General features: G+C 42.1%; 1 protein-coding gene across 7 annotated transcripts in view; it reads left to right on the forward strand.

The window, feature by feature from the left end:
* The first annotated feature begins 347 nt into the window (after positions 1 to 347).
* PCDH7 (protocadherin 7) overlaps positions 348 to 10,664 on the forward strand; it is a 466,886-nt gene continuing 456,569 nt past the window's right edge. For all 7 annotated transcript variants that reach the window (XM_015096433.4, XM_027970916.3, XM_042251304.2 and 4 more), the window contains exon 1: positions 348 to 4,549. In XM_015096433.4, coding sequence (XP_014951919.2) covers positions 1,370 to 4,549 — 3,180 coding nt within the window. In that variant the 5' untranslated portion in view covers positions 348 to 1,369. The remainder of the gene's footprint in view (positions 4,550 to 10,664) is intronic.

Raw genomic sequence — 10,664 nt, forward strand, 5'->3', positions numbered from 1 at the left:
CCATGCCTTGTGCTTTTCTTCGGAAATCCGGACAGAATTGGGCATCTTTGTTAATTGCCGTTGGGGGAGCCCGGCTGGGGTCTTTTGCCAGGCCAGCGTCGCCTGCCCACCAAGCCTGGTTTGCTCACCTTTGAACTGCAAAGGGATCAAGTTCAGCTCGAGTTGCCTGCTTTGGGACTGGGAAAAAGGAGAGGGAGCGTGAGGGAGAGAGGAGTGGGAGAAGGGGAAAGGGGAAACGGGAGGAGGGAGGAGAGAGGAGGAGGAGAGAGGGAGGGGAGGGATCGAGAGAGAGAGAGCGGGGAGAGAGAGAGGCTGCAATCTCCTCCCTGAATCGCGCACAGCGCTGCAGATCCCAGTGCTCTGACATGCGGGCCGAATGCAGGTGAGGAAAGGCACGGACTCTGCGGCTGCGAACACAAACTTGGGCACCGCGCGGTGCGCACGGCTCAGCCTTCACCCCCGCGGGCGAACGGCTGCTGCGGTTTCAGGCGGCGGCTTCGAGACTAATGACCTTGCGCAGAGTTGTTAAGAGAAAAGAGAAACCCGAGCTCTCTGGGTGAGACGGGACCGACACTCAGGGCGTCTCTGAAGATGGCTCGGGCTGCTTTTCCGTGCACGGGGGGAACCCGGACGCCGACCGCTGTGTGACTCGAGTCGTGTCCACTGCACGGTGCCCGAAGCGACCTGCCGGGATTTTTCATTCTCGATCTGTTGACTGGCTCCCCCGCTGCCTAATCGGAGTCGGAGTTGAGACTGGCTTGTTGCTGGCCCTAGCACCTCTTGCAGGAAGCGACTCACGTTTGCCTGGGCAGTCGGAGGAGAAGCTGGGTCTGGAGTGAGTGCCTGGAACGTGAACTGGACTCAACTCGAGTAGCAGCAAAGACGAGCGGGGTTGGCAGGCGGGGGAGGCTGCCGGCTCTCTCCCGGCCGCTTCCCGGCTCCACCGCCCGCCTGCCGGAGCAGTTCCAGCCCCATTCGACTGAGCAGTGACGGGAGCCGGGGTTCCTCTGCCGGTTGCGGGTATGACTCTGGGGGGGCGCCGAGCCCGCGGCGCGCAGTGTCCCGTGAACTGTGAGTACTGCGACTGAACGGCGGCTGGCTAGCGGGCGATTAGCACCCATTGCATAAATTATGAAACAATAACTTTCGGAAGAAGCAAGAGGAGGAAAAAAACAAAAAGAAGGATCTATCGCTGGTCCCCCCTGGCCGACTCTGGACGCTGCTCTTGCCCCCTCCCTACGTTCCCTCTTGCTTCTTCCCTTCCTGGAGAGGGGAGAGGACTGGGAGGAGGGCAGGCCACGGGCCCCAGAGGAGGGGGGCGCCAAGGGGCCGTAATTAGAAGGAGCAGTAGCAGCAGCAGCAGGAGAAGATGCTGAGGATGCGGACCATGGGATGGGCGCGCGCCTGGTGTCTGGGCTGCTGTCTCCTCTTGCCGCTTTCGCTCAGCCTAGCGGCCGCCAAGCAACTCCTCCGGTACCGACTGGCCGAGGAGGGCCCAGCAGACGTCCGCATCGGCAACGTCGCCTCGGACTTGGGCATCGTGACCGGCTCCGGTGAGGTGACTTTCAGCCTCGAGTCGGGCTCAGAGTACCTGAAGATCGACAATCTCACCGGCGAGCTGAGTACGAGCGAGAGGCGCATTGACCGCGAGAAACTGCCCCAGTGTCAGATGATCTTCGACGAGAACGAGTGCTTCTTGGACTTCGAGGTGTCGGTGATCGGGCCCTCGCAGAGCTGGGTGGACCTGTTCGAGGGTCGGGTCATCGTGCTCGACATCAACGACAACACGCCCACCTTCCCGTCACCCGTGCTCACCCTCACGGTGGAGGAGAACCGGCCGGTGGGCACTCTCTACCTGCTGCCCACCGCCACCGACCGCGACTTCGGCCGCAATGGCATTGAGCGCTACGAGCTGCTACAGGAGCCCGGGGGCGGCGGCGGCGGCGGCGGCGGCGAGGGCCGGCGCGCCGGGCCTGCCGACAGCGCCCCCTACCCTGGGGGCGGCGGGAACGGCGGGAGCGGCGGCGGCCCCGGGGGCTCCAAGAGGAGGCTGGACGCTCCAGAAGGCGGCGGCGGGACCAGCCCCGGCGGACGCAGCAGCGTGTTCGAACTGCAGGTGGCCGACACCCCGGATGGCGAAAAGCAGCCGCAACTGATCGTGAAGGGGGCGCTGGACCGCGAACAGCGCGACTCCTACGAGCTGACCCTGAGGGTGCGCGACGGTGGCGACCCACCTCGCTCCTCTCAGGCCATCCTGCGGGTGCTCATCACCGACGTGAACGACAACAGCCCCCGCTTCGAGAAGAGCGTGTATGAGGCTGACCTGGCCGAGAACAGCGCCCCGGGAACCCCCATCCTTCAGCTGCGTGCCGCCGACCTGGACGTGGGGGTCAACGGGCAGATTGAGTACGTGTTCGGGGCTGCTACCGAGTCCGTGCGGCGGCTGCTGCGCCTAGACGAGACGTCCGGCTGGCTCAGTGTCCTGCACCGTATAGACCGCGAGGAAGTGAACCAGCTGCGCTTCACGGTCATGGCCCGCGATCGCGGGCAGCCTCCCAAGACAGACAAAGCCACGGTGGTCCTTAATATCAAGGACGAAAACGACAATGTGCCGTCCATTGAAATCCGCAAGATCGGGCGTATCCCACTCAAGGATGGGGTGGCCAACGTGGCCGAGGACGTTCTGGTGGACACCCCCATCGCCCTGGTGCAGGTGTCTGACCGAGACCAAGGCGAGAATGGAGTGGTCACCTGCACCGTGGTGGGCGACGTGCCTTTCCAGCTCAAGCCGGCCAGTGACACAGAGGGCGACCAGAACAAGAAAAAGTACTTCCTGCACACCTCGGCCCCTTTGGACTATGAGACGACCAGGGAGTTCAACGTGGTCATAGTAGCGGTGGACTCCGGCAGCCCCAGTCTCTCCAGCAACAACTCCCTGATTGTCAAGGTGGGAGACACCAACGACAACCCGCCTGTCTTTGGCCAGTCAGTGGTGGAGGTGTACTTTCCTGAGAACAACATCCCGGGAGAGAGGGTAGCCACGGTGCTGGCTACAGACGCGGACAGTGGGAAAAACGCTGAAATCGCCTACTCGCTGGACTCTTCCGTGATGGGGATCTTTGCCATCGATCCCGATTCTGGGGACATTCTCGTCAATACCGTGCTGGACCGCGAGCAGACTGACAGGTACGAGTTTAAAGTTAACGCCAGAGACAAAGGCATCCCCGTGCTACAGGGCAGCACCACAGTGATTGTTCAGGTGGCTGACAAGAATGACAATGACCCTAAGTTCATGCAGGACGTCTTTACCTTTTATGTGAAAGAAAATTTACAGCCCAACAGCCCCGTGGGAATGGTCACAGTGATGGATGCTGACAAGGGGCGCAATGCAGAGATGAGCCTATACATAGAGGAGAACAGTAACATTTTTTCCATTGAAAATGACACGGGGACTATTTACTCCACGATGTCTTTTGACAGAGAACATCAGACCACATACACTTTCAGAGTCAAAGCTGTGGATGGGGGAGATCCTCCCAGATCTGCTACAGCCACGGTCTCTCTCTTTGTGATGGATGAGAATGACAATGCTCCCACTGTCACCCTTCCCAGAAATATTTCCTACACTTTACTGCCACCTTCAAGTAACGTCAGGACAGTAGTAGCTACAGTGTTGGCAACAGACAGTGATGATGGCATCAATGCAGACCTTAACTACAGCATTGTGGGAGGGAATCCCTTCAAGCTGTTTGAGATTGATTCCACCAGTGGTGTGGTTTCCTTAGTGGGAAAACTCACCCAAAAGCATTATGGCTTGCACAGGTTGGTGGTGCAAGTGAATGACAGTGGGCAGCCTTCCCAGTCTACCACGACTCTGGTGCATGTGTTTGTCAATGAAAGTGTTTCTAATGCAACTGTGATTGACTCTCAAATAGCCAGAAGCTTGCACACCCCACTCACCCAGGATATAGCTGGTGACCCAAGCTATGAAATTAGCAAACAGAGACTCAGTATTGTCATTGGGGTGGTTGCTGGAATTATGACTGTGATTCTAATCATCTTAATTGTAGTGATGGCAAGATATTGCCGGTCCAAAAATAAAAATGGCTATGAAGCCGGCAAAAAAGATCATGAAGACTTTTTTACACCCCAACAGCATGACAAATCTAAAAAACCTAAAAAGGACAAGAAAAACAAAAAATCTAAGCAGCCACTCTATAGCAGCATTGTCACTGTAGAAGCTTCTAAACCAAATGGACAGAGGTATGACAGTGTCAATGAGAAGCTGTCAGACAGCCCAAGCATGGGCCGATACCGATCAGTTAATGGTGGGCCTGGCAGTCCTGACCTGGCCAGGCATTACAAATCTAGTTCCCCCTTGCCTACTGTCCAGCTTCACCCCCAATCACCAACTGCAGGAAAAAAACACCAGGCCGTACAAGATCTACCACCAGCTAATACGTTTGTGGGAGCAGGAGACAACATTTCAATTGGATCAGATCACTGCTCTGAGTACAGCTGTCAAACCAATAACAAATACAGCAAACAGGTAAGATGCATCCCATATATATTTAAATATCTAAGACAGGGCATCTTCTGCAAAGTCATGTCTTCACTCTTAAAGCTATTAGTTAAATTTTTAACAGCAGGAAATTAATGTTGGTGTAATTCTTATACCACTTATTTAGTAGAAGACATTTACAAAAGGTGCACCACTATAGTTTGCACCTTATACCAGAGTGTACTAAGTTACAGAAGAAAGCACTGTAAGTGGTATTTTACGCTTCTCTTGGTGTTTGACAATTCTAATTCATGCTACGTTTTTTGTTTCCAGATAAATATGTGTGAACTGTTTGGATGGCTAGTTTTAACCTAAAATTCTTTTCTTTTGTGCTACTAAGTGGATAATTTTATCCAAAGACAAAATTTCTAAAGTTACTACTGCTGTCTATGCAAATTGGACACTAAGTAGTTTTAGCTACATTATATATTATGCAGAATTTTACAGATAAGCAGATGCTGATTCATGCAAATGAAGTACCAAGTCTGAGATATTGAAATGCTGACTGACAAAAATGCTGACTTAAAAATATTTAATGATATGTAAATACCATAAAAAACTACATTTTAATATTTCAGTATCTATACAATTAGGCTTTTATGAGGATATGCAGTTGGCATTTGTAGTATATGTATTTGGTATGAAAAGTTCATAAGCAAAAGTAAATTGCATGAATCATGTATTATTTAAACCAAGTAACAAAAATGTTCATGTTTGATGTAGTGTGTGAGAATATTTTGGTATGCATTGTGATATATTGAGACTATAAAGGTTTTATGGAATATTTGACACAGTTTTTTCTCAGTGAAGTGTGGAAACTGAAAAAAAAAAGCAAAGTATATTCTGAGGTGAACTTCAGAAAATATATAATTTATTTTTGAAAGTTTTGTTTTGTGTAATGTGTGTGTGTGAGTGTATAACTCACAAAGTTTACTCTTCTCACCCATCAACATTTGACACACAACAAATGAAAACCGTTTGGAAACGTCTGTACCTAAAGCTGTAGCAACTCTGCTAATAAAACATTACATATTTCTTACCGCCAGAACATTTCAGGAAACATATTTATGTCTGTCAAGCAATATCCAATAAAGAGTGTTCTATTAAATATGTTTTGCATATAGAATGTGTGATCTTAAAATAATTGAGACAATGTAAAAAGTTTATTTTATAGCCTCACTGAAGATGTTATTGATGGGCTCATTAAAGGTATAGAAAAGAGATAAATATTAATTTCTTATTGTTTCCTATAATTTTAAAAATAAGCATTATAAAGAAATGTTTTTGATGTATTCCTTTATTGTAACTATTTGGATAAGGAGAAATAGACAGTATGCTTTTATATCCAGTTACCAAAGCAATCCAAGAAAACACAGGTCTGAACTACATTGAATTAAATGACTTTAAAAAAGATGTCTTTTCAAGTACGTGAGTCTTATTTCCTATAAACTAAAATATGCCAAGTGGAAAGTATGTTTGTTATCGCTTTACCTAGGCTTTAGAGGCAGATTTCTATTTTGTTTTTGGTGCTTTTATCTGTTTTATAAACAAGGAAGATTCCAGTTAAAAGTAACAGCACTTTTATAACATTAGCTATAGAACCCACAAATAGAGATTTGTAGAGATTTCTTTAGAAAATGATAATTTGTTAAGAGAAAGCATGTGAAAAGATCTTTATGCAGAATACGTACTTCACTGTCATCTTAAAAGAACTTTGTATCCTGTGGTTGACTAACATTTGCATTCTAAATTATGTAATCTTAAACTTTTGAGTGGACATATCAAGTGGCAGATTTATAGATATTTTATACAACTATCTCCTATGTTCTGTTCTGTCACTTAAGCTTTATTTGACTCATCAAATAGGGTTAGCTCTATATTCTTGAATATTTAAAACAGCCAATATCAAGAGTGTGGTGGCATCCTGTCTAAAAGGCAAAGTGATATGCTTATAAATAAACTAATGTATGGTGTTAGTCTCTTAACTGAACAAGGAAGTCCATATATCAGAAGAGAAAACCTACAAAGCCGTTCAAATAAGCCATGCAGTTTGCCAAAAATAACTTTGGAAAACATATATGTTCTTAAGCATTTGAAAGATGTATGAAATTTTAACCACAATAAACAGCTGATCTAAAATGAAATAAAGGCAAATGAAATACATTCCCCTTAATGTAATTAGTGATAGTAATTGATATGCTTCATCTACTCAGTATTGCTGTCAGGAGACAAGGGATCCATTTACAAATTTACATTCTGTTTTGACATCTGGCATAATGAGATCTTTTTTGTTCTCATTTTTGTTTGTGCTGTAGATAGATGATTTTCTATATTTATTTTTAAAAGATATTGCCTTTTTAAACATCACCAAAATGTATTTTCTTTGATTAAGCCTGAATTTTTTTTAATTCAGAGTTTTCTTATAATTTCTCCTCTTTAATGCTGAATTTATGTAAAGAACATCTTGAGAGTTGCCATTTTTAAATTTCATATGGTAGGGATTAATTAAAAAATAGATTTTATCTGACATAAAGCCTTTATTAACTTATAATTTTCCTGAATTACCTTATTATAGTTCCTTATTTGTGATACAATGAAAATGATGTCTATTCCAGTGTTTTTATCTTCATGAGAATAAGTGTTGCTCCTAAGTTCTGTTAATGGTTAGGCTATAGTGAGTTAAACAGCTTTGTAGAAATGAAAGTTTGTAAAAAATGCCCCTTCCTCTTTTTTGTTTGTTTTCATGGGTTCTAGAGACAGTCAAATCAATATTCTATAGCTACTCCTGGACAGAATCTGGGAGATAATGTGTTGCAGAGATACTGGAATTATTTCAGAAATCCGCACATTTGATGACGTAGCCCAGGTTTTCATAATTCAGGCCTTTGCAATTCAAACAAGAGCCCTTGTTCTCAACTAAATAATGTGTCTAATTGAGAAAAATGGGGATTGTTGACAGCATTAAGTATCCACCTTTTCATTTCATTCTTCCTTTACTTGGTAAATCTGGCTTTGGTGGTTGTTAAAGTTTTGTGACCTGGAAGTTCAACTGTGCTTTTGATTTGTAAAATGAAAGCAGAAGCATTCTGTTTTCTATTCATTTTACTATGTGTTAAGTATTTTTCAATTGTCTTAAAAATAATATATTTTCAAAAGATTAATAGACAATATAAAACTATAGTTCCTACTTTGCATATTATTTTCAGCTCCTGTAGATCTTATCTTTGCCATGATGTTATTTAGATAATGTACTGGCAAGTAAAAATTTCATTTTATTTAGTAAATGGAAGGTAATGTATTTTATTTTTGGCAAGCAGATAGAGGATACAGCTTGAATAAACATTAACTTAAAACCCTACTTGTAGCTGATCCTGAAATACTCAAGAAAAATTCATATTAACTGCAGTGACAGTTTCCTTTGCCTAAAAGAACTGCTGAATGTCGTCAGAATAATGTTCCCTTTAATTGATCAATTTGTGGTCAATATGTCCATGATATACTTTGTAAAGATATGGCAGAAATTATTTTTTAATTACTTAGATTTTGGAAGCAAGAAATGACTTGCCATCATCTATTACAGTTCTAAGCACTAAGAAAACTGAGTATCGATTTATTTGTGAATGTATGTTATACCATATGTATTATAGTGGAAATGCATTTGCATGGTGATGCCAACCGCAGCTTTCTGCTTTAACTCCGTAAGCATTACTTCTACAATATGGTTCTGCTATCTATGACCAAGGAGACTTTGAAGAGGCAGAATGAATCTGCATATGGTGGGATTTCTGTTACATATGGCCAGAAATCATAGACAAGAGGCTAGTGACTGATGAAAGTTAGACAGTGTCTTTAGTCAGGAGCTATCTACCAAACAGTTCTCGACTTTCTGGATGTTTGTGAATCAAGGAAAGGGTCATTCACTGATTTGATCTGCAATGGATATATAGTTTTTTTGAAGTCCAGGTATGACCGTTTGAACCTTATCTCAAACTTCTCCTAAGTCAATTAATGAATTTGACCGAAGACCACAAAATCAATTTAATAATTGTAAGTAAATCATGCAGCTGGACAACTGTAACAAAAACATTCTTTCTTGTTATCTTTTGAGTAAGTACGTATCTCATGTGGAAAAGCATACTCCTGTGATAAATACATATCATAACTCCCCTCTGTCTCTCTCTTGCTCTCTCACACACACCCATACAGACACACACACACGTATTCATGTAAACTAACTATGGTGCTATTAGGCTCTTATTTACTGTGATATTCATACACTGATATGTAGAAAAGACTTAAACTTTAAACACAAATAAAACTGACATAAAATATATCATAATAAAATATTTAATGTCAAAATTTCTAGAGATATCACATTTTACAATTAAAAGATATTAACCAAACCAATCTCCTCACTTTGTAGAAGAAACTGAGTCTTAGTTTGAAAGTTAGTTTGACTGAGATCATATCAGGGCTATAATGTGGACAGGAGTACAACACATGGAATGCAGAGTCCAGGGTTCTTTTTTTTTAATCATTCTACCAGTGGGAAAAAAAAATTAAATTTCTGTAACTTTTTCTGTATGTATTTCAATAGTGACAGAAATCTCCTGAGGTTTTCTTATGTAAATATAACTATATATTTGGCTATCAAAATTGATGTTTTGTAACAGTAGTATATAATTCTGCTTTGGGTTCTAGTTTTTATCTGTAAAATTATTGGGGAAATTGTATTCAAATTTTATAGATTTTTAACAGAAATTCATAGTTTCCCCCCCTTATATAAGATAGCAATTGATGACATTCATTAAAATAACTTAACGTGGTTTAGAACATATATTCAGCAAGTTAAGAGGATTTTTCATTTTAGCAGAACAATGACAGTAGACATAAGCTCCTATATAGCATTTAGTATACCCTCAATAAAAGCGTATTTGTAATGGAAATGAATAAAGCTTTCTATACGTTGTTTATGAAAAAAACTTTCTATGCATTCTAATTGGGATGATCTTTTACTTTTTCCATCAGTAGTGATGATTACTTTGGCTTCCACACTGTTTTTCATTTTGCCAACTTTGCAGATGCATTTTACTTGAATAGTGTCCTTAACACACAATTGTGGACTATTTTTTTCCTCTAATTTTTTAAAGAAAGTGCCATTTTATTATTTTTCAATTGAATTGCTTCCTTGGTAGGCAGTTTACCAATCTAGCTTTTTCTATTCTAAATTTAACCTATTGGTAAAATACAAATTGGTGAATTTATTAATTTCAAAAGTAAAACCCATACTGTTTTTAAAGCTAAATAAAATGAAACCATTGCTTTATCATAATCACCAATGCTTTCAGATATTTTAACATTCCTTTTCCTAGAAGAGGATGGTAGTACAGGTTATATATAGAAAATTTAGTATGATGATTGTTTAGAGTTTTATGTTTAAACTGTATATAACCAAATTCTAGGCTATAGCAAAGCTCATCATCCATTTATTTACATTTATGACTCTATAGAGATAGTACAATCTTTGTGCATATATATATATATATATACACATATATATATGTGTGTGTGTATATATATATATATATATATATATATACACACATACATAGAGAGTCAGCTTTGCTTTTCTATCTTATTTATTTTAAAAGCCCTTAGAATCTTTTCTAAAGCAGCGACTCTGTTTCAGAACATTACACAGTGCTTTATTTAGCATTAGTGTTGTGGGAGAAATGACATTCCAAGAAGAATTGAGCTGAAACCACTAAAACTAATCTTAATTATCACTTCTGGTGAATTAATGTTCTAAAGGCAGATAAAGGGTTATTTTCAGGAATTTAGTGATGTTTGTATTGAACTCTAATGCTGTTTATAAACAACAACAACTTAAAACTATTACAGCTTCTAACTAGGATTCATCCAAGTTGACTTTTTCCCACCTGAATGTATTTATTATTTACAAACACGTAATTTGCAAATAAAAATTCTCTTCTCCAAAACCTCCACCACAACATTCCAATTTTGGGCATAAGCCATTGGGGAAATTTCTTCATAAGAGGTTTTTTTTTTTTACCTGCATAAATTTTTATTTTCCTTCTTTCAG

The sequence above is a fragment of the Ovis aries genome, chromosome 6 (assembly GCF_016772045.2).
Source record: "Ovis aries strain OAR_USU_Benz2616 breed Rambouillet chromosome 6, ARS-UI_Ramb_v3.0, whole genome shotgun sequence".
Lineage (NCBI taxonomy): Eukaryota > Metazoa > Chordata > Mammalia > Artiodactyla > Bovidae > Ovis > Ovis aries.